Source organism: Dipodomys merriami, unplaced genomic scaffold (genome assembly GCF_024711535.1).
Source record: "Dipodomys merriami isolate MVZ:Mamm:240054 unplaced genomic scaffold, mDipMer1.0.p SCAF_137, whole genome shotgun sequence".
NCBI lineage: Eukaryota > Metazoa > Chordata > Mammalia > Rodentia > Heteromyidae > Dipodomys > Dipodomys merriami.
In genome coordinates, this window is record NW_027202682.1 from 804,681 (window position 1) to 828,174 (window position 23,494).

General features: G+C 61.5%; 2 protein-coding genes across 3 annotated transcripts in view; one reads left to right on the forward strand and one right to left on the reverse strand.

Moving 5' to 3' along the window:
* Positions 1-8,987: 8,987 nt before the first annotated feature.
* Positions 8,988-17,448, forward strand: LOC138825368 (DNA-3-methyladenine glycosylase-like). Its single transcript, XM_070019822.1, has 4 exons — positions 8,988-9,131; positions 9,465-9,689; positions 14,392-14,596; positions 17,004-17,448. Exons 1-4 carry the CDS (start codon positions 9,006-9,008, stop codon positions 17,384-17,386), a joined length of 939 nt encoding a protein of 312 aa, XP_069875923.1. The 5' UTR covers positions 8,988-9,005; the 3' UTR covers positions 17,387-17,448.
* The window catches only part of LOC138825367 (GATOR1 complex protein NPRL3), a 35,312-nt gene continuing 29,208 nt past the window's right edge, over positions 17,391-23,494 (reverse strand). For both annotated transcript variants that reach the window (XM_070019820.1, XM_070019821.1), the window contains exons 9-13: positions 23,157-23,263; positions 22,613-22,742; positions 19,917-20,106; positions 19,030-19,222; positions 17,391-18,341 (exon numbers count right to left, since the gene is read on the reverse strand). In XM_070019820.1, coding sequence (XP_069875921.1) covers positions 18,176-18,341; positions 19,030-19,222; positions 19,917-20,106; positions 22,613-22,742; positions 23,157-23,263 — 786 coding nt within the window. In that variant the 3' untranslated portion in view covers positions 17,391-18,175. The remainder of the gene's footprint in view (positions 18,342-19,029; positions 19,223-19,916; positions 20,107-22,612; positions 22,743-23,156; positions 23,264-23,494) is intronic.

Sequence of the window (23,494 nt, forward strand, 5' to 3'; positions counted from 1 at the left end):
CCTTCTCCCCCCTCCCCCGGGCTCCCCCTCCCCTCCTCCCTCTTCTCCCCCCTCCCCCGGGCTCCCCCTCCCCTCCTCCCCCCTCCCCCCTCCCCCCTCCCCCCTCCCCCCCACACACAGAAGACAAGCAGAAGCTGACCCCCAGGCCCACACGGGCCTGGAGCCCCCATCTCACACGCTCACAGACACGCTCGACCTCGCACACATGAGCACCACACCCGCCTGTGTACACAGACTCCCAGCACACCTATGCAGTACACACTTTTCACGAGGATACAAGCACACCACTAGCGTGTTCACACACGAATGCACACTCGCTGGCCTGCACACGACCCTCTGCTTACACCTGCCCTTAGACCCCAGCAGCGGGTGGCACGCCCCAGCCCGCCTTCCCAGATGGACTCTGCACACTAAGCCGGACATAAAAGGGCCATCGGGCTTCCCACCGAGGCTGCCCATGGCCGGGCCACCCCCGGGTTGTGGGTGGGAACCCAGCTTCCTCTGCTCACTGGCTTGACCTCTCCCTTCTCCCCACAAGTCGCTCTGGCCTCAAATCTACAGCCAGTTACTCAAGAGCCGGCCGGGTCACCAGCCGCTGCTGCCCAACCATATCCTGGGTGCAAGTGGCCCTCTCCCACTCAGAACGGAGTTATTGCTACCAACAGTCAGTAATGCTGCATCCACAGCCAACACTGGCAGGGCCTGAAAATAAAGTTGACTACTTGAACAAAATATGGCAACAGGTCCCAGAGCCTGGGCACCGTGCACAGTCCTCTCTGTTCCTGTGGCCTTGCTGAGGGGCAGGGCGCCTGCTTATGAACACAGTTCTTACCTAGAGGGAGACCTGGAGACTTGGGAGAGAGTGGTGGTGGTTCTCTGAGAGGAGGGGGCTACTGGAGGAAGCAGAGGCTCAGGTCTCCAGGCCTAAGCTAATCCTGCCAGGCCCCCAGAAGGGACAGTCTCTATGCCTGGCACTCTTGGCCCCTCCCAGGGATAAGCTGGCCACAGGGCCTGGATGCCCCGACTAGGATGGCTAGACCAGCAGTGCTGTCATGTCTGGAAGCCAGGGACATGCCACAGTGGGGCATCTGGTATCGGGGGTTCCCTCTCTGCAGCAGACACCGCGGACTGCCATCCTGACCCATCTCCAGGGGCCACGAGCAGGAGCTGACGCTGGCTCACCGCTGCAACAGGCAGCCCTGACACAAGTCACCTTTGTGGGGAAGATGGTCTGCATTAACTGACAGGTGTGTGGCTTCCAGAGCTCCCCCTCCCCAGGACCCCGAGGTGGCCAGGGTCTCTGCGGCGGTCCCTCTGGCAAACCCACTGCCTCTCACAGGTACCTCGCTGCGGTGTCAGTGAGTCCCAGCCTCGGGCTCAGAGCACCTTGGTGTCCTGAATAAGGACATGGAGCAGAGTGAGCTGGGAGAGCAGACACACGTGTCCCCCGTCCACTCTCTCCACTGCATGCCTACCTTGCTGACCTGTGGTGTGGGAGAAGCAGCCTGACAGGGAATCTTGGTCCCTGGGTTCATTTATTGTGGAGAAATGAGTCGGATGAAGCTTCCCCACACACCTGAGGCTGCTGGGTGGGTGTCTGGGGCTGGACCTGGCTTCAGGGCTTGAGAGGAGCACTAGGAGCCCTAGCCAGGAAGAGGACACCGCACAGCGACTCTGGCATCCACAGCAGAGCGTCTCGGCCACAAAACACTCCAGAATATGGCTCTCGGCTTCTCGGGGCCTTGTGCGCACACCTAGGAAGCAGATGCGCAGGTGCAGGGATGGCCCTGGAACCAGCCGCTGGCTAAAGGGGTCCAGCTAGACAGACGGCGGAAGCCACAGACCATCCGAAGCAGCTGCCCCCTCCCATGGCCCCAGGCTTAGCAAGGAAGTCCTAGTAGCTTCCTGGGCCCAGGACTAGTGGTAGGGTAGCAAGGCCTTTCTGCCGGGAAATGGCAGCCCACCCCACTCCTTGGCCTGCTAGACAGCTGCTGCCCTCTCTCCTCAAGAAACAGCTGACCCCTGCCATCCCAGAGGGCTGGGCCAGACGGGGCGGCCGCAGCCATCCCCACTTCAGCAGCTAGCAGCCCATCCCACAGAGCAGTTTGCTGGGCCAGGGGACTGACAGCCACACATTCATAGCAGCAGGAGGCTTCAGCCCTCGGCAGCCTGGAAGCCTTGCTCCCTCCTGCCAGCCCCCAGCCTCCCCCCCAGCCTCCCTCCTGCCAGCCTCCCTCCTGCCAGCCCCCAGCCTCCCCCCAGCCTCCCTCCAGCCAGTCCCCAGCCTCCCCCCAGCCTCCCTCCAGCCAGTCCCCAGCCTCCCCCCAGCCTCCCTCCAGCCAGCCTCCCTCCAGCCAGCCCCCAGCCTCCCCCCAGCCTCCCTCCAGCCAGCCCCCAGCCTCCCCCCAGCCTCCCTCCAGCCAGCCTCCCTCCAGCCTCCCCCCAGCCTCCCTCCAGCCTCCCTCCAGCCAGCCTCCCTCCAGCCTCCCCCCAGCCTCCCTCCAGCCAGCCCCCAGCCTCCCTCCAGCCAGCCCCCAGCCTCCCTCCAGCCAGCCCCCAGCCTCCCTCCAGCCAGCCTCCCCCCAGCCTCCCTCCTGCCAGCCTCCCTCCAGCCAGCCCCCAGCCTCCCCCCAGCCTCCCTCCAGCCAGCCCCCAGCCTCCCCCAGCCTCCCTCCAGCCAGCCTCCCTCCAGCCTCCCCCCAGCCTCCCTCCAGCCTCCCTCCAGCCAGCCTCCCTCCAGCCAGCCTCCCTCCAGCCTCCCCCCAGCCTCCCTCCAGCCAGCCCCCAGCCTCCCTCCAGCCAGCCCCCAGCCTCCCTCCAGCCAGCCTCCCCCAGCCTCCCTCCTGCCAGCCTCCCTCCAGCCAGCCCCCAGCCTCCCCCCAGCCTCCCTCCAGCCAGCCTCCCTCCAGCCAGCCCCCAGCCTCCCCCCAGCCTCCCCCCAGCCTCCCTCCTGCCAGCCCCCAGCCTCCCTCCTGCCAGTCCCCAGCCTCCCTCCAGCCAGTCCCCAGCCTCCCTCCAGCCAGCCCCCAGCCTCCCCCCAGCCTCCCTCCAGCCAGCCCCCAGCCTCCCCCAGCCTCCCTCCTGCCAGCCTCCCTCCAGCCTCCCCCAGCCTCCCTCCAGCCAGCCTCCCTCCAGCCTCCCTCCAGCCTCCCTCCAGCCAGCCTCCCTCCAGCCAGTCCCCAGCCTCCCCCCAGCCTCCCTCCAGCCAGCCCCCAGCCTCCCCCCAGCCTCCCTCCTGCCAGCCCCCAGCCTCCCCCCAGCCTCCCTCCAGCCAGCCTCCCTCCAGCCAGCCCCCAGCCTCCCCCCAGCCTCCCTCCAGCCAGCCCCCAGCCTCCCCCCAGCCTCCCTCCTGCCAGCCCCCAGCCTCCCCCAGCCTCCCCCCAGCCTCCCTCCAGCCAGCCTCCCTCCAGCCAGTCCCCAGCCTCCCCCCAGCCTCCCTCCTGCCAGCCCCCAGCCTCCCTCCAGCCTCCCTCCAGCCAGCCTCCCTCCAGCCAGCCTCCCTCCTGCCAGCCCCCAGCCTCCCCCCAGCCTCCCTCCAGCCAGCCTCCCTCCAGCCAGTCCCCAGCCTCCCTCCCTCCAGCCAACCTCCCCAGCGCCCAGCCTCCCTCCAGCCAGCCCCCAGCCTCCCTCCAGCCTCCCTCCAGCCAGTCCCCAGCCTCCCTCCCTCCAGCCAACCTCCCCAGCGCCCAGCCTCCCTCCAGCCAGCCTCCCTCCTGCCAGCCCCCAGCCTCCCCCCAGCCTCCCTCCTGCCAGCCCCCAGCCTCCCTCCAGCCAGCCTCCCTCCAGCCAGCCTCCCTCCAGCCAGTCCCCAGCCTCCCCCCAGCCTCCCTCCAGCCTCCCCCCAGCCTCCCTCCAGCCAGCCTCCCTCCAGCCAGCCCCCAGCCTCCCCCCAGCCTCCCTCCTGCCAGCCCCCAGCCTCCCCCCAGCCTCCCTCCAGCCAGCCTCCCTCCAGCCAGTCCCCAGCCTCCCTCCCTCCAGCCAACCTCCCCAGCGCCCAGCCTCCCTCCAGCCAGCCTCCCTCCAGCCAGTCCCCAGCCTCCCTCCCTCCAGCCAACCTCCCCAGCGCCCAGCCTCCCTCCAGCCAGCCCCCAGCCTCCCTCCAGCCAACCTCCCCAGCGCCCAGCCTCCCTCCTGCCAGCCCCCAGCCTCCCTCCAGCCAACCTCCCCAGCGCCCAGCCTCCCTCCTGCCAGCCCCCAGCCAGCCTCCAGCCAGCCTCCCTCCAGCCAGTCCCCAGCCTCCCTCCTGCCAGCCTCCCTCCAGCCAGTCCCCAGCCTCCCTCCCTCCAGCCAACCTCCCCAGCGCCCAGCCTCCCTCCAGCCAGCCCCCAGCCTCCCTCCTGCCAGCCTCCCTCCAGCCAGCCCCCAGCCTCCCTCCTGCCAGCCTCCCTCCAGCCAGTCCCCAGCCTCCCTCCCTCCTGCCAGCCTCCAAGCCCCTCCTCTCAGCCTCCACTGGGCTTCAGTCTGCCTGCAGACCACTGCGGGAAGACCCGGCTGGCCAGCCTGCAGCCGGAAGTGGGGGTGGGAGAAGTGGGGGTGGGACACAGATTGCACCACTCCCACGCTCAGGCCCTCACATCAGCAGTGGGGCGGTGGCAGCAGCCACCTCTTCCTGGGCAGGGCCAGGCTGCCCACGCTACACCAGGGGCCGTGGTATGGTGCTGGCTACTCAGACTGGGGGGGGGAAGGGAGCGTTGTTCCCACAGGAAAGGGGAGTCATCTTTGGGCGGAGTGGCTGGGGGGCGGCCAGACCTCCCTGCCTCTGCCACTGGGATTTGTTGTTTTTAGTTGGGGCCTGGGCGCTATCCCTCAGCTCTCCAGCTCAAGGCCAAGGCGAGCGCTCTACCATGTAAGCCACAGTGCCACTTACGGCTTTGGCTTTTTCTGCTTATGTGGTGCTGAGGAATTGAACCCAGGGCCTCATGCATGGGAGGCAAGCGCTCTACCACTGAGCCACCTTCCCACCCTTCCGCTGGGATTTATGACAGTTTCCCCACCCCTACCCTGCACATGCAGCAAACAGCAGCAAAGGGGTGCCCTCCCCCCTCCCTCCCCAGACTCAGAGGTGCCCTCCCTCCCTCCCTCCTCCCCAGACTCAGAGGTGTCCTCCCTCCCTCCTCCCCAGACTCAGAGGTGTCCTCCCTCCCTCCCTCCCCAGACTCAAGCGTCCTCCCTCCCTCCCTCCCCAGACTCAAGCGTCCTCCCTCCCTCCCTCCCCAGACTCAGAGGCGTCCTCCCTCCCTCCCTCCCCAGACTCAAGCGTCCTCCCTCCCTCCCTCCCCAGACTCAAGCGTCCTCCCTCCCTCCCTCCCCAGACTCAGAGGCGCCCTCCCTCCCTCCTCCCCAGGACACAGAGGTGTCCTCCCTCCCTCCTCCCCAGACTCAGAGGCGTCCTCCCTCCCTCCTCCCCAGACTCAGAGGCGTCCTCCCTCCCTCGCTCCCTCCCCAGACTCAAGCGTCCTCCCTTCCTCCTCCCCAGACTCAGAGGTGTCCTCCCTCCCTCCCTCCCCAGGCTCAGAGGTGTCCTCCCTCCCTCCCCAGACTCAAGCGTCCTCCCTCCCTCCCCAGGCTCAGAGGCGTCCTCCCTCCCTCCCTCCTCCCCAGACTCAGAGGTGTCCTCCCTCCCTCCTCCCCAGACTCAGAGGCGTCCTCCCTCCCCAGACTCAAGCGTCCTCCCTCCCTCCCCAGACTCAGAAGCGTCCTCCCTCCCTCCCTCCCCAGACTCAGAAGCGTCCTCCCTCCCTCCTCCCCAGACTCAGAGGCGTCCTCCTTCCCTCCCTCCCTAGACTCAAGCGTCCTCCCTCCCTCCCTCCCTCCCCAGACTCAGAGGCGTCCTCCCTCCCTCCTCCCCAGGCTCAGAGGCATCCTCCCTCCCTCCCTCCTCCCCAGACTCAGAGGCGTCCTCCCTCCCTCCTCCCCAGACTCAGAGGCGTCCTCCCTCCCTCCTCCCCAGACTCAGAGGCGTCCTCCCTCCCTCCCTCCCTCCCCAGACTCAAGCGTCCTCCCTCCCTCCTCCCCAGACTCAGAGGTGTCCTCCCTCCCTCCCTCCCCAGACTCAAGCGTCCTCCCTCCCTCCCCAGGCTCAGAGGTGTCCTCCCTCCCTCCCTCCCCAGGCTCAGAGGTGTCCTCCCTCCCTCCCTCCCCAGACTCAAGCGTCCTCCCTCCCTCCTCCCCAGACTCAGAGGCGTCCTCCCTCCCTCCTCCCCAGACTCAGAGGTGTCTTCCCTCCCTCCCTCCTCCCCAGACTCAGAGGTGTCCTCCCTCCCTCCTCCCCAGACTCAGAGGTGTCCTCCCTCCCTCCCTCCCCAGGCTCAGAGGTGTCCTCCCTCCCTCCCTCCCCAGACTCAAGCGTCCTCCCTCCCTCCCCAGACTCAGAGGTGTCCTCCCTCCCTCCCTCCCCAGGCTCAGAGGTGTCCTCCCTCCCTCCTTCCTCCCCAGACTCAGAGGTGTCCTCCCTCCCTCCCTCCTCCCCAGACTCAGAGGCGTCCTCCCTCCCTCCCCAGACTCAAGCGTCCTCCCTCCCTCCCTCCCCAGACTCAAGCGTCCTCCCTCCCTCCCTCCCCAGACTCAAGCGTCCTCCCTCCCTCCCTCCCCAGACTCAAGCGTCCTCCCTCCCTCCCTCCCCAGACTCAAGCGTCCTCCCTCCCTCCCTCCCCAGACTCAAGCGTCCTCCCTTCCTCCCTCCCCAGGCTCAGAGGCGTCCTCCCTCCCTCCCTCCCCAGACTCAGAGGTGCCCTCCCTCCCTCCCCAGACTCAAGCGTCCTCTCTCCCTCCTCCCCAGACTCAGAGGCGTCCTCCCTCCCTCCTCCCCAGACTCAGAGGCGTCCTCCCTCCCTCCTCCCCAGACTCAGAGGCGTCCTCCCTCCCTCCCTCCCTAGACTCAAGCGTCCTCCCTCCCTCCCCAGACTCAAGCGTCCTCCCTCCCTCCCTCCCCAGACTCAAGCGTCCTCCCTCCCTCCTCCCCACTCAGAGGTGTCCTCCCTCCCTCCCTCCCCAGACTCAAGCGTCCTCCCTCCCTCCCCAGACTCAGAGGTGTCCTCCCTCCCTCCCCAGGCTCAGAGGTGTCCTCCCTCCCTCCCTCCCCAGGCTCAGAGGTGTCCTCCCTCCCTCCCTCCCCAGACTCAGAGGTGTCCTCCCTCCCTCCCCAGGCTCAGAGGCGTCCTCCCTCCCTCCCCAGACTCAGAGGCGTCCTCCCTCCCTCCCTCCCCAGGCTCAGAGGTGTCCTCCCTCCCTCCCCAGGCTCAGAGGCGTCCTCCCTCCCTCCCCAGGCTCAGAGGCGTCCTCCCTCCCTCCCCAGGCTCAGAGGTGTCCTCCCTCCCTCCCTCCCCAGACTCAGAGGTGTCCTCCCTCCCTCCCTCCCTCCCCAGACTCAGAGGTGTCCTCCCTCCCTCCCTCCCCAGACTCAGAGGCGTCCTCCCTCCCTCCTCCCCAGACTCAGAGGTGTCCTCCCTCCGTCCCCCCGCCCAGGATGGGGTGGGCGCTGGGCCGGGCTGGTCAGCCAGGCAGCAGAACAGGGCCCTGCCTGGGGCCGGGGGCCGGAGGCACGGGAGGGTGGCAGGCACGCGGCCATGGCGTCCACTCCACTCGAGCTGCTGTGCTGTGGGGCTGAGCCGGGGCCACGCGCTCAGGGACAGTTCAGGAGGACCTCAAGGATTTCTACAGGCTGCACGGTGTGCGGGAGGCCCTGCACACACGAGGACACGGGGAGCGGAGGGCCCGCGGACACGGGGAGGGGAGCGGAGGGCCCGCGGACACGGGGACACGGGGAGGGGAGCGGAGGGCCCGCGGACACGGGGAGGGGAGCGGAGGGCCCGCGGACACGGGGAGGGGAGCGGAGGGCCCGCGGACACGGGGGGCGCGGAGCGGAGGGCGCGGGTCCGGGGGGCGGGCGGGGAGCGCGGGTCGGGGGGCGGGGAGCGCGGGTCCGGGGGCGGGGAGCGCGGGTCGGGGGGCGGGCGGGGAGCGCGGGTCGGGGGGCGGGGAGCGCGGGTCGGGGGGCGGGGAGCGCGGGTCCGGGGGCGGGGAGCGCGGGTCCGGGGGCGGGGAGCGCGGGTCCGGGGGCGGGGAGCGCGGGTCCGGGGGCGGGGAGCGCGGGTCCGGGGGCGGGCGGGGAGCGCGGGTCCGGGGGCGGGCGGGCGGGGAGCGCGGGTCCGGGGGCGGGCGGGCGGGGAGCGCGGGTCGGGGGGCGGGCGGGGAGCGCGGGTCCGGGGAGCGCGGGTCGGGGGGCGGGCGGGCGGGGAGCGCGGGTCGGGGGGCGGGCGGGGAGCGCGGGTCCGGGGAGCGCGGGTCCGGGGGCGGGCGGGCGGGGAGCGCGGGTCCGGGGGCGGGCGGGGAGCGCGGGTCCGGGGGCGGGCGGGGAGCGCGGGTCCGGGGGGCGGGCGGGGAGCGCGGGTCCGGGGAGCGCGGGTCCGGGGGCGGGCGGGGAGCGCGGGTCCGGGGAGCGCGGGTCCGGAGGCGGGCGGGGAGCGCGGGTCCGGGGAGCGCGGGTCCGGGGGCGGGCGGGGAGCGCGGGTCCGGGGAGCGCGGGTCCGGGGGCGGGCGGGCGGGGAGCGCGGGTCCGGGGGCGGGCGGGGAGCGCGGGTCCGGGGAGCGCGGGTCCGGGGGCGGGCGGGCGGGGAGCGCGGGTCCGGGGGCGGGCGGGGAGCGCGGGTCCGGGGGCGGGCGGGGAGCGCGGGTCCGGGGGCGGGCGGGGAGCGCGGGTCCGGGGGCGGGCGGGGAGCGCGGGTCCGGGGGCGGGCGGGGAGCGCGCGCTGGGGGTGCGCGGCGGGGTAAGAATCCCCGCCCGCCCGCCCGCCCCTTGCTCCCGCGGAGAGCCCGACCGCGGGGCCAGGCCCTCCGGACTCAGGAGACGCGGTCCCCGGCCCCACCCCGTGCGGTCTGACGCCCGCGAGCCGGAGCCTCTCCCCGATCCCGTACCGGGGGCCGCGGCGCCTCCCCCCCCGGCGCCTTCCGCGCAGGCGCGGCCCCGCCCACTTCCGGCGGCCGGGACGCGCTGGCCGAGCGGCCGGATGCGAGCGCGCGGCGCGGCCCGAGCTCGCGGGGAGCCGGCGCCCGAGGCCGCGCCCGACGGACCTCCGCCTCCGGGACCAGCGCGCCGCCCGGAAGGCGCCGGGGCCGGCCGGGGAGCGAGCCGGGTGAGAGGCCGCGGCCACGGTCATGTCACGGTCCGGCGGGGGCCGGGCCTCCGGGGGTGGCGGCCGGCGGGGGCTGCGGGGCCTCGGGGCCGGCGGGGGCTGCGGGGCCTCCGGGGGGGGCTGCGGGCTGCGGGGCCTCGGGGCCGGCGGGGGCTGCGGGGGGCGGGGCCTCGGGGCCGGCGGGGGCTGCGGGGCCTCGGGGCCGGCGGGGGGCGGGGCCTGACAACCTGTGGCGTGGGCGCTGCCCGCTGCGGACGGGGAAACCGAGGCAGGCCCCCGTGAGCACACCCCGGGCCTTCCGCACCTAGAGATCCGTTTCCCCTCCGGTTTCAGCTTTTTCCGAAGACCGGGCAAAAAAGGCAGCAGCGGCGGGCAGAGGCGGGAGAGCCGCGGTCGCCAGCGGACACCCTGCGGGCCTCCCCTCCCCGGGCGCCGCCCCGGACCCCGGGCCTCCGGCACAGCGTCTACTTCTCCAGTCCAAAGGAGCCTGGTATGCGGCTGGGGACGGAGTTTTTCAACCAGCCAGCAGTCCCCCTCGCCCGGGCATTTCTGGGACAGGTAACATCCGCCCCGGGGTGACCGCTGCCCAGGTGCGCCTCACTAGCGCGCACGCACAAGTTCCTGGATAGTTGGGTGCCGCGGACCGGGTTCTGTCGGGATGACGGAGGATACCTAGGGGAGGAACCTGGAATAGGATGGGGAGATAGCAAACAGACAACTCACACACATTAGGAGTGGATGCTGAGTGCTGAGTGCGATTTAATGCAGAGGATAGCAAACTTTTATAACAGAAGTCTTCATGAGAAAGGGCAAAAGGTTACACAATCTTGCTGCATGGCTTCTTTCTTGGGTGGTCACCAGCTGGGCACCTGATAGGCATTTATCTTCCGCTTATCTCTAAGGAATACAATGGGTTTGGGTTTCGATGTTTGTCACCAATTAACCATTACCTATTTTTATAGAGGTCTTAACTTTCCCATAAGATCTTTCCTGTCTCTTCTTTAATAGTAAACTTTAAGGAGACCTAGCAGTTCTCTAGGTTTAGCAATTCTCTTAGTAAACAGCAGGAAATTCTCTCTCCTAAATAATTATCTCAGCAATTGCCATACATTCTTTCTGTTTTAGCTGAGCCTACAGCTTCTTGTAAGTCCCTTACAAACAATTCCTTCTGCTGAAGTGACTTTGTGAAACCCCCAATACTTTTATATTTACTTATAACTTGTCTACTAGCCTTCATAAGAGGGGTTTCAGGGTTAGCACTTAACTCTGGTGAGTCCGTCATTTTTTTTTTTTTTTTTTTTTTTTGTCGGCCGTGGGGCTTGAACTCTGGGCCTGGGCGCTGTCCCTCAGCTCTTCAGCTCAAGGCGAGCGCTCTACCACTTGAGCTACAGCGCCACTTTCGGTTTTCTGGTGGTTTATTGGAGATAGGAGTCTCACGGTCTCTCCTGCCCGGGCTGGCTTTGAACCGCGATCCTCAGATCTCAGCCTCCTGAGTAGCTAGGATTACAGGCATGAGCCACCAGCACCCGGCTGAGTCCGTCATATTTTTAAGACACTCATCAGATATTGGAGTCGTCAACACTCTTAAGAAAGAGCTTTGAATAAGGGAACGTTGACAATGAGCAAGTACAAAAAGCAGTAGAAGCAGTAAAAGATTAATAGGCACTCTTATGAGGGAAGAAAGACAGAAACACATCTTTTCCCAGGGGTTTGCCAGCCTTTTTAAAACCAGGAGTAGGCCTCTTAGAAGCCCTATTCTCCGAGGTAGACTTCGGTGAAGTCCCAAAACTTGGAGATATGTTTCTGTAAAGCCCCATTCTCTGAGGTAGACTTCGGTGAAGTCCCAAAACTCAAGAGATAGGTCTCTGAAGCCCCTATCATGGTCTGATAGATGGTTTCCCATGCTAAGCAGACTCCACTGGAGTCGGCGTGGCAGTTGGGTCCCAGTTATCTGGGGTCACTGGAAAGAAAAAGGAGACCAGTAATGGCTCCTGCCCTGGCAGTGACGGCAGCAGCTGCGTCCTCAGCCTCGCCCACCCGGGGTCCTCAGGAAAGCCACTTGCTGAGACCGCAGTCCATTGCATGTCGTCTGCTCACACAGCTGGTGCCCTGGCTGGGGCCTGACCGCATGACACCATGCGCTCATTTCAGGCACGCGGGACTGAACGTGGCTGCCAGGGCGTTGCTAGCATCAGAATTGCTTGGGACAGCTCCCTCCCTGCCATGTGGCTCAGTTGACACTGACGCAGTTTCCCCAGAGGCAGCCCAGTATAGGGTGAGGATCCGAGCTAAGCCAGCTGGACAGGAAGTGCAAAGGCCCAACCTGTTAGCCTGCGTACACAGCCAGAGTTAGCTGGTTCTGCCTGAAGCATCATAGGTGCCAAAGCACAGCCAGACCTTCATGGCCCACTTCTTTTTCCTTTATTTATTTAATTTATTTACTTAACTAGCTCTGGGGCTTGCATCCCAACCCTGAGCATTTTGCTCAAGGCTAGCACTCTACCACTTGAGCTACAGGTCCACTTCAGGCTTTTTGTGGTTAATTGGTGATAAAAGTGTCTCACACTTTCCTGCCTGGCCTGGGTTTGTTGGTGGTGATCCTGGGGCTTGAACTCAGGGCCTGAGCACTGTTCCCGAGCTCCTTTTCTTCAAGGCTAGTGCTCTCCACAGCTCCACTTCCAGTTTTCTAGTGGTTAACTGGAGACCCAGGCTGGCTTCAAATCATGATCCTCAGATTTCAGCCTTCTGAGTTGCTAGGATTACAGGTGTGAGCCACCACCATCTAGCTCACCTTTATCTTTTTGTTGTTGGTGGTGTTGGTTGTGGGGCTTGAACTCTGGGCCTGGGCGCTGTCCCTCAGCTCTTCAGCTCAAGGCTAGCTCTGTACCGCTGCTTGAGCCATCTTGTAAATAACTGGAGGTAAGAGTCTCACGGTCTCTCCTGCCAGGACTGGCTTTGAAGCGTGATCCTCAGATCTCAGCCTCCTGAGTAGCTAGGATTACAGGCGTGAGCCACCAGCGCCCGGCTCATCTTTGTCTTTTAAATGCATACTTTTAGGCTAAAAGGGGCAAGGACTGCCGGTTTTTGGGGTTAAGGGGAAAACTAGTGCCAAGAATTAGGTGCTAAAAAGAACAGACCTTGAGCCGGGCGCTGGTGGCTCATGCCTGTAATCCTAGCTACTCAGGAGGCTGAGATCTGAGGATCGAGGTTCAAAGCCAGCCCGGGCAGGAGAGACCGTGAGACTCCTATCTCCAATAAACCACCAGAAAACCGGAAGTGGCGCTGTAGCTCAAGTGGTAGAGCGCTCACCTTGATCTGAAGAGCTGAGGGACAGTGCCCAGGCCCAGAGTTCAAGCCCCACGGCTGACCAAAGAAAAAAAAAAGAACAGACCTTAACTTACTGGAAAGGGATGTGATTTTGTTTCTGTTGGGACGTCTTCCCTGTAAGGGTCAGAAGAAATGTTCACTACAGACAGCTTAGTAATGAGCCCTTAGGACAAAACAGCACATGGAACAGGTTTATTCCAGGTTTGGGTCAAGGACCCAAAGGTAGCATAAAGTAAGAGTTCCATAAAACATCCAACCTCGGCATCCTGGGTACATCAGTTACTCCTTCGGCTGTCCACTTGAGCGCATGGGTCAGGTCGAGGAGCACAGCCTTTCCCATGACTTCCCAGTGGAACAGCCTTGCAGAACACAAGTGTGGGTCACAGGCTCATTTAAAAGGTTCAATGCAGTGAGCTGAGATGAAGACTAAGACCATTCTCTGAGGGAGCTAAGGCAGACACTGCCTCCCTCAATCCTGCCAGCAAAGGGTTAGTAGGAGAGCTCTCCAGAGGGGAAGCGGCCCCTGCCCATGTGCTCCTTACAGCTGTGGCAGGATGCAGAGTGGAGCCAAGGCAGGAATGCCTTGTGCATACTTACACCCATGAGCTTCTCTTCCAAAATGTCCAATCCTGTCTTCATTGCCTGGGATAGCTGTGGGGGTTTGAGGGCATCTAGGAATAGCATCATTCCCTTCTTTCCTCCACCTTGTCTTCTATTTTTTGTTATTGCGCCGGTACTGGGGCTTGAACTCAGGGCCTGGGTACTGTCCTTTTTAGTTTTTTTGCTCAAGGCTGGTTTGTGCTGTACTTAAGTTTTGGTTTTTTGTTGTTACTGTTTGCTGGTTTATTGGAGATAAAGAGTCTCTTGGATTTGTCTGCCTTGGCTGGATTCAAACCAGTATCCTCAGGTCACAGCCTCTTAGGGTTTCAGGCATGAGCCACCAATGCCTGACCACTGTCTTGTTTACTGAACCTCAAGCAACATGAAATAGAGATGGAGACACCTACTTTTTACTTTCTTTTTTTTTGGTCAGTCATGGGGCTTCAACTGGGCCTGGGTGCTATCCCTCAGCTCTTTTTCAGTAAAGGCTAGTGCTCTACCACTTTGAGCAACAGTGCCACTTCCAGTTTTCTGGGGGTTAATTGGACTTTCCTGCCCAGGCTGGCTTTGAACCATGATCCTCAGATGTCAGCCTCCTGAACCACCACCTCCTAGCAGGTGACTTGTCTTTACAGACAAGAGTCTGTAAAGTTAAGAGTCTCATGGCGTTTCCTACGCGGGCTGGCTTTGAACCGTGATTCTCAGATCTCAGTCTCCTGAGTAGCTGGAATTACAGGCGTGAGCCACTGGCACCCAGCTTGGGACTGCTTTGACAGCAGAGACTGGGGACATGACACACACTGGGAATTCCCTAGGTGGTTGAGTAGGGTCCCTGTCCCTTCTACACTGCCTGGCTTCATGCTGAGCATGGTTCTCAAGCGAATCCTGAGAGGAGATGGAAAGGTAGAGACTCAGTGAACAATGAACTTCCAAGAATCTTCAACCTCTGGCTGAAGTTTGAGATGACAACCTGTGGTCAGGACTCTTAGTGAGCAAGACCTACAATGTGGTGGCCAGGCAGATTGGTGGCCTTGGAAGTGGAGGTATGGCTCAAAGGGTAGAGTGCCAGCCTTGAGTGAAAACGCCAGGTGAGAGAGCAAGGCCCTGCGTTCAAGCCCAGTGCGGGGTTGGGGGGGAGGGGGCACCGGCACAGATGGCCTCAGCAGCTTTCAGGCTCAATGCCAGCACAAGTAGCAGCACGGAGAAGACAGGTGTGGGTGGGAGGCCCACTGTACCTAGACACCTGGCACATCTCCTGAGCCTACAGGGGGTCTGAGCTGGGGGCTGGGGTGGACCCTGTCCCTATGGCCCTGAACAGAGGGACTGCCCACAGGTCCTTGTCCGGCGACTTGCCGATGGCACGGAGCTTCGTGGCCGCATAGTGGAGACAGAGGCCTACGTGGGGCCAGAAGATGAAGCAGCCCACTCGAGGGGTGGCCGGCAGACCCCCCGCAACCGCAGCATGTTCATGAAAGCGGGGACTCTCTATGTGTACATCATCTATGGCATGTACTTCTGCATGAATGTCTCCAGCCAAGGTTAGTGGCACTGGACTTGGGGGAGCAAAGGACTGGCACGTGAGGGACCCCCCAGAGGAGGACAAGGGGAGGTAGGCGGGGAGTGCCGCTCCAGGGCCAGGTCACAGTACCAGGTACTCTGGTTGCTTGTTATGGGCCAAGGATATTTCTTTTTTTTTTTTTTTTGTCGGTTGTGGGGCTTGAACTCTGGGCCTGAGCACTGTCCTTCAGCTCTTCAGCTCAAGGCGAGCGCTCTACCACTTGAGCTACAGCGCCACTTCTGGTTTTCTGGTGGTTTATTGGAGATAGGAGTCTCACGGTCTTTCCTGCCCGGGCTGGCTTTGAACCGCGATCCTCAGATCTCAGCCTCCTGAGTAGCTAGGATTACAGGCGTGAGCCACCAGCGCCCGGCTTAGGCCAAGGATATTTCAAGGGGTCAGGGGCTCCAGAGTGCATTGTTCCCTTAACATTACCACTTGTCTCAGCACAGAACTGAGTGCTGGTGTAAATGCAGAAGGGACTGGTGGTATGGAATGGAGATTAACTTGTGATGAACTGAGCTTACCCCAGAGCTTCGCTAGTCTATTTTGAGGTCACCATCAGTTCTCACCCAGGGACAGTTGTCTTCGGCAGTGTTTGGGGGTCCTGTCATCTAGGAGATAGAGGGTGCTGACAGCCACCCCACAGTGCCCAGGTCAGCTGCCACTGCAGAATTCTGACTCTGGATATCATGAGTGGAGACACAGGTTCAGTGCACCTGTGAGGGCTTACCCACGTGCTTGCAGTTGCAGGGGGAGCCCAGTGAGCACGTAGCTCGGTGCCAGGTACAGGAGACGGCGGGGTCTGAGGCCAAAGCATCCTGCTGAAGGAGCAAAGTCCAGCTGGCCCGTCCCAGCGTTGGTCTGCTGAATGTTCAGCCTGTTGAACCAGATGCTCGGGGATGCCAGCAAGGGGCTCATGGTCTGGCATGTGAACATGTGACCAGATGCTCTAGGAGCGTCCATTTGGCTCAGGGAGTATGAGCAGCACACACGGGGGCCAGGAGCTACTTAAGATTTAAGAGCGTGAGCACTGAGGGCTACAGAGGACAGAAGACGGCTTGGTAAGTAAGGATGGAGCTGTTCCATCGAGTTAAGAGAGCGGGGGTAGTGATGAGGTGAAGCTTCCTCTGTGCCCATTCCCAGGTGGCTCAGGAGCAGGGAGGGCAGGGAGACAGAAGGGGCAGGTGCACACAGGGAATCGGGTGGGAAGCTGAGAGCAGCAAGGGCAAAAGCCCAGGAGCTTCATGCTTTGCTTGCATTTGAAAACTGGCCAGCTGAGTGGCATGTACTTAGAAGAACCTATTGTTTGCCAGGTGCAAGCTGGGCTGGAGAACATGGCTTTGTCCACCCTGGACAGGCACTGGGACGAGGTACAACCTTGTAGCCAAGGCCCAAGAGCAGGGACTAACAGGTGACTCCCAGGACCTCGGCAGCCAGAGCCGCACAGGCCAGTGGCAGTGAGTGTCCCAGGAGAGCAGCTGAACTGGAGTCAGGGTTGCTCTGCCAGGGCCCAGGCTGTCACAGTCTTCAGCCAGGAAGCCTGAGGGCCTTTCCAGACACACAGGGCAGGAAGAATTGGGGTGTCTGTCACTGTAAGGCCGCTAGGCCCAAGAGTGTCAGCCCATCATTTCTAGCCCATGAAGTAGTCCAGCCTGATAGAAGGTTGGGCCAGAAGAGACCAAGGAAAATGGGGCCCTAAGGCACCTCCTGCCGCCATGTGTCCTCTCCTCAAGAGTCACAGATAGGGCTCTCCCAGCATGTATTCACTGGCTGCTGCTCTGCTGTGAACCAGTTTGCCCGAGGGGTGTTGAGGGGCGTGGCAGGCGGGGAGCCCCCAGGAACCGGCCAGGGTAACCCTACCCTGAAGAAAGTGAGCAGTCCTTGCTCTCTGGGCACTCACTGTGTGTAAGTCTCTACAGCTAAGTGTTGGTTACACGATGCAATGGTGGAGGTCTTGCTGCCTGCCAGAGGCTCTTAGAGAAGGCTCAGCTGCCTTGTGAATGCAGGTATGGAGAGAAGGGGAGGCAGGTAGAAGACCCATCCTGCTGGGCACCTGTGGCTCATACCTGTAATATCCTAGCTCCTCAGGAGGCTGAGATCTGAGGACTGCAGTTCAAAGCCAGCCTGAGCAGGAATGTCTCTTGAGACTCTCATCTTCAGTTAACCACCAGAAAACCAGAAGTGGCGCTGTGGCTCAGAATGGTAGAGTGCTAGCCTTAGAAAGCTCAGAGAGAGTGTCCAAAATCCTCCTGCCAGGGTGCACCCAGAAGCAGCGAGTGCAGATATACATGCAGAAAGGCCACTGCATGACTCTTGCAGAGCTGGGAGCATGTTGGCGCAGGGAGGTGTGGGGAATCTGATTTTCAAGCTGTGTCTCTGTCCCACAGGAGATGGATCTTGTGTCCTGCTGCGAGCACTAGAGCCCCTAGAAGGACTGGAGTCCATGAGACAGCTTCGCGGCACGCGCCGGAAGGGTGCTGCCGGCCGCCCCATCAAAGACCGGGAGCTCTGCAATGGCCCCTCCAAGCTGTGCCAGGCCCTGGCCATTGACAAGAGCTTTGACCAGCGGGACCTGGCCCAGGATGGGGCTCTGTGGCTGGAGCATGGGTCTCCGCAGCCCAGTGGACCCGCTGTAGTGGCAGCAGCCCGTGTGGGCATTGGTCAGGCAGGGGAGTGGACAAAGAAGCCCCTGCGCTTCTATATCCGGGGCTGCCCTTGGGTCAGTGTGGTGGACAAAGTGGCTGAGCAGGACATACAGGCCAGGACATAGAGCCTGCTCAGACAAGTTTTTTTAATTGTTTAAATGTCAAATAAATATTTGCTTCTAGGGAACGTTTGCCTACATTTCAGATAGGCCCCTGCTGACAGATGAGCCTATCTTCAGCCAGTGCTTGCAGGACAGGACCCCCGGTGTGCACACACACCCAGGTCCAGGGTTCTGTGCTGCCAGTCAGGCTACCCCGCCACAGGCTGACCTTGAGTGACAGGGCTACTCAAGCTCACTTGGGCCAGCCCATGCCCTTGTCCTTCAGATGATCAGGACAGGGAGATAGCTCCGCGAGCCTGCTGGTGGTTTGTGTAATGCCTGTGGTAGTACTAGGCAAGAAAGACTGATGGTGAGATGGGAGAAAGGGAGTGCGTGGTAAACAGAGGTGGTGGTGGCTTTGGGCCACACAGGATCAGCCTGGTGCTCAGACCTAATCTGCTGCCACAGCTGTCCGATGGGCAAAGGTTTCCTCCCATTCTCCAGGGTAGATGGTGAAAAGACAGCAAAGATAGCCAAGGTTAGAAAGGCACAGCCTCTGTGTGTTTGCCCCTCCAATTCAGTGATGCTGAGGTGCCCAAGGACTGGAAGAGTACTGCTAACCCTGACTGGAGCCCACAGCAAGGAAGCAGTCACACCAGGGTCTGGAGGACTTCAGTGAGCACAGCCAGGGATGGCTGTCCATCCAACGCCAGGCCTTAGAGAAGCAGGCTCAGGGTCCCACAATGAGAGAACCACGAATGGAGATGCCAGTTCATGACATACGTGTGCAGCCTCTGCGTGCCCTGCCTGGTCTCAAGTGAGCAGTGCCTGGAAGACAGCAATGACAGGGTCCTCGTGGGTGGTTACCACCAGGACGCTACGGAACTTGTCAAAGAGCATAAGCAACTGGGAGCGCCGTGTGTTCTCGTTGTACATGATCTCTTCCAGGTGGTGGCGGCCTCGGAAGTAGTGAAGGAGCCTGGAGGAGAGAGGGTGGCGTGAGCCTGGCCCACAGGCAGCCCCACGGAGGCCCACCGCCACTGGTGAGGATCAACTCTGAGCAGAGGGGGAGGCATACGCGTGCGCGCACACACACACACACACACACACGTGTGTCCCCGTGCCTTGGTAGTGTCCCAGGGATGAGCGGAGAGCCTGAAATGAACCCGTGAGACACTGCTGCTCCCACCAGGGATGGCCCAAGCCAGCGACCTGACAGGCAGGGGGCTGCGAGAGGCTTTTCTGTGCTGCTGTGGCAGGGACCCTGCTCCAGGGGGCTTTCTGTAGCTAAGGCTGGCACAAAATCCTGGACCAGCTGTTTGGAAGAGCTGCAAATAGTCCATAATGCCTGGGGCATAGTCACACTGAAGGCCAACATGCAGCACCCTGACCCTTCCTGGGCAGGGTGAGTTTGACAGACCGTCAGGCCATTAGGCCACCATATGGGCATCCTAAGCCTATAACTGCTCCCAAGCCCCCTGTGGGTGAGAACTCAGAGCTGCTGCCTCTTAGTGACAGATCAACATCCAAGCCTGGATCTCTGCCCCAGGGCGGCACTCAACACACCTCCCCCACCGTGACTGTACATGTACCTATGTCCCCTTCTGCTTTCTCAGGACCCTGGAATTGGGCATACCCCGCCCCGCCCCGTCACCCTCTGCCCCCACCTGGCAAACATGCGGAGGTCCTCAGGGTTCTGGGCTGCGGGCACACTGAGGATGGCTGCCCGTTCATGCTCTGACAGACTGGCCAGCAGGTTCTCCGTCATTCTCTTGTTCAGTGGGGAGTCCCCACTGGGGAGCAGCTCTGCACTGGAGTTGTCCATGCTGGGACTGGTGAGAGTCATGTCATCACTGCTGGCTGGGGGGGAGGGGTACAGGTCAGACAGCAAGGATTCCTGTTATTCTACCTGAACCTTCTGCCTACACCTAGAAACGTGCATCCCTGGGTGTGTGTCCTCCTATGTGGCAGGCCTGGGACCCAAGGAGCTGCCCTCTGTAGCCATGCTGCACGTCCTACACCCAAGGCAGGGTTGGGTTCCTTAGCCTCAGCCAGGTCGATTCAGAAAACAACTAGGGACAGGGACCCTGGCTCAGGTCCAGAGGCACAGCTAGACTTGTGAGGTGGGGGGGGCTGACATCTAACCCAGAGTGATGCTGGGTGGAGCCCAGCACCTCATGGAGAGAAGGGCGGGGTCAGAGGAGCAGAGCACCCTGTGTAGGTAGGTGTCTTGCATACAGCCTGAAGCCCAACACCAGACTTCAGGCCAAGAAACACCCACCAGGCCCTCATCTTCCCCAAGCCAAAGGCCTGGGTCATGGCAACACTGCTGTCTCAGAGAAAGCAGACGGAGAGGGTCTCAACTGTCTGTGATGGTGGTTAGGCTGCTCCCAACTCCAGTCATGCTCTGCAGAAGAGCCGCCGCCTCAGAGCCACGGTGGTACAGGGAGACAGGGACGTGTACACGTGTGGACAGGTAGGTGCCCGTGCCAGGCTTCCTGGCCACCACCCCAGACCTCCCTCACTACTGCACTGGGGCTGAAGGGGACCCTACTTGGGGAGCCGAAGCTCAGGGCATTGGGTGTGCTGAGGCTGCGGCCGCCAACCCTGGCGGGGAAGGGCACGTCCTCCTCTCGCAGACGGGCCTCCTCCTCGCTGGGCGAGGCCATCAGGCAGACGTAGGTGTGCAGCTGGATGAGGAGCCGGCGCTGCAGCATCCACACCACCATCTGGATGAGCTGGGTCTGCGTGAGGAACAGGAGGTGGGGGCTGAGCCAGTTTCCTCACCCCAACACAATTCCCTCCTGGGGACAAGGAAACCGGTGTCCGAGGTAGAACCAGCTGGTGCCAACTCCTAAGCAGGAGGCCCTCACCTTGGCCAAGGAGCCCCAGATGCTGGCTAGCTCTTCAAGGCCACGCCTCAGGACAGGCAGGGCCAGGAAGGCCCCCGGATCCCACCTCCACACACTCCCCCCGCTTCTCCGAGCTGGCCTCCCCTCCAGTCACCCACTATGCTTCCCTCCTGGACCCCAATGCACTCTTGAACAAGCCCAGATACTGCTCGGAAAAAAGCTGCAGGCAGCTGCCCGTGAGCAGAAGATTCTCTCTGGATCTGCCTTCAAATCAGCCCGGACACCCAGGTGGTTTCAGAAGAAAACTAGGGACAGGGACCTCCTGCCCTCCCTCCCAGAGGCATGCAGGGGGCTGACATCTAACCCAGCTCCTCACGGTTGGTCGGAGGGCACCAATGGTCTCACCTCAGGTCTAGGAGGGACCGCTGCCCAGTCACTGCCCAGAAGGAAGTGGGGTTGAGGCTGCATATACTAACCCTGGCCAAACCCAAGACAACCAGAGGGTGACAAACTACGTGTAACATGGAACACACAACATAACGCTGCCTGTGGGATTTAGGGGGAGGGGAGCAGAAAGACAGGGTGAATAACTTCTAAATGTATTGCATCTGTGTGTGAAGAAAGCAATAAGGAGTCTCAATGAAACTGTGAATAGGGGGTTGGAAGACAGAAAGCCAGGGAGATGGTTCTGAGCAAAATACAACATATGCATGGCTGAACTACATAGTAAAAACCCTTGGCACAACTATACACACTTAACAGAAGAGCAAAACAGATTCTCTTGAACGGAGGTACCAGTGGAGGGGAAGGGAAACGGTGAATGGTAGATACAGTTGCAGTAGTTTATTTGCTTCTATGAAAACAAAGCAAGGAAATATGCCAGAACTGTTTTAAAAAGAAGGGGGAAGGGTAAGGGAGATTAGGGAATGAGTGTGATCAGAATACATAGATATTTGTGTGTGTGCAAATATCACAATGAAGTCCCTTTTGTGTAACTAATATATGCTAATAAAGGAGAGAAGGAAAGGACAAAGGGAAAGGAAGGAAAGAAGGAGGCAAGGAAGGGACGAAGGGAAAGGAAGGTAAGAGGGAGAAGGGAAGGAAGGGAGGCAGGCCCAGGAGCTTTGTAAGCACGGCACAGCACGTCATCCCCCGGAGCTGGTAGGACCAACGCCAGGGCGTCCAAGCCCCCAGCAAGATCTAAGGAACTGCTCGCGCATGGCCTGGACTGCTCACCCCACATGAACCAGACAACTGGGCAGTCTGTGCTGGGACAGGAGCACCGCTGGCCCCTCCCGAGAGCCGCAGGGAGCTGGAGACAGAGCGGATGCAGAGTGTGGCCTTTATCCAGCTGGTACCACCTGGCACTGCGCCCAGAAATGAAAAGCTCTGTCATACTCAGGGTCTAAATTAACTGAAAAACCAGGATCTTTTTCTCATTCACAGTTTGAGAAGAAAAGGGTTTAATTAATTTTAAGTACTCAGTTCAGGAGATCTGGCATACGTTGTTTTTTGAGAACAAGGCTGTGAAAACAGCCAGTTTGCCCCAGCCCTTGTCAAAACTACCTGGCCCTGCCCCTGGTCCGGCAGTCAGTGGAAGGGAGGGGCAGGTTCCTCTCACCAAGGAAGAGGCTGTACAATAGAACCTTAAAGCACACAGGGAAGCCACCCACAGAGCTCATTCTCCCCCTCTCTACCTCCTGCCACACTGGGCAGGGGTAGTCCCAGGAAGGTCCACTGAAAAGTCCTTTTGGATAAGGAGATTCTGGGCCCTGAGGCCAAGCTCCAAGGAGCCAGGAGACTGGCGCCAAGCTCTCCTGGGAGGTAGGGTCCAGGCTCAGACGAAGAAGCTACCATCGCACCCTCCATCTGTGGGAAAGCAGCACGGGCCAGGAGAGGCCAGCATGCTCTGGGCAAGGCTAAGCAGTTCTATTTTTTTTTTTTTTTTTTTTGGTTAGTCGTGGGGCCTGAACTCTGGGCCTGGGTGCTGTCCCTCAGCTCTTCAGCTCAAGGCGAGTGCTCTACCACTTGAGCCACAGCACCACTTCCGATTTTCTGGTGGTTTATTGGAGATCAGAATCTCACAGACTTTCCTACCCAGGCTGGCTTTGAGCCGAGATCCTAAGATCTCAGCCTCCTGAGTGGCTAGAATGGCAGGTGTGAGCCACCGGCGCCCAGCCTCAGTTCCACCTTTAAGGGGACTACACAGACTGGTCACGAGCGGAGTGTGTGCAGGCAGCCACCTGACAGCTGGCTTTCGGGTCACGCAGATGCACAGAGCGCTGCCAGCCCCAGGCGGGAGGGGTGGCAGTGTGAAAGGCCTCTTGGACAGGACAGTCAGGAGGTGGTACCTGAGCTCACAGGCTGCAGACCGACTCCCGAGGTTTCTGTCACTCACCTCCTGTACTGGCGGGGCCAGAGGACTCCTGAACTCCGACAAGGAGACTGGCAAGGAAAACTTGGCCAGAACAGATGGCAGGTCATGGGATGGAAACTGGTGGGAGAACTGCTCAGCCAGTGGTGAGTACCTGGGACAAGAACACAGCAGTGGGCAGCTGACCCCTGGCTGCTCTCAACACAGGCTCCCAGGGGGCTGCAGAGAATCACGGGATGGTGGGCAGGCCGGGACGGTCGGACGAGGACAGGGTGCAGCGAGGGATCCTGGCAGACCTCTGCTAGGCAGAGCAAGACCCTGCCTTTTCACCAGCCACCCAGTCCCTCTCATCTCAGCCAGGAAAGGGGATCCTGACAAGTAACAGTGTAGCATTGAGCCAGTCTGGAATCCAGATGTGGGCATGTCCAAGGCTGGGCATTAAGGTGAAATCGAGAGCCCAGCCTCAGGGCTCTAGGGCTTTGGGTACAGGACCATACAGGGGTACCGCCCTGCCAAGTCCATCCCTTCCTACCCTCAACTACAGGCTCTGGAAGCCAGTGATACTCACAGACAAACGCTGGCATTGGGAGACAGGACATAGACGTTGTTCTCGCACAGTGGGTAGATGATGACAGCCTTGCCCCAGTACACCAGGTGAGCTGCAAGCTGGAAGACCTACAGGCAAAGGGAAGCCGAGAAGACCAGACCTTGCTGGGTGTCATGGCCCAGGCCTGTCATCCTAGCTACTCAGGAAGCTGAGATCTGAGGATCGCGGTTCAAAGCCAGACCATGGCAGGAAAGTCCTTGAGACTCTTATCTCCAATGAGCCACCAGAAAACTGGAAGTGGCACTGTGGCTTAAGTGGTAAAGCGATCGCCTTGAGCTGAAGAACTGAGGAACAGTGCA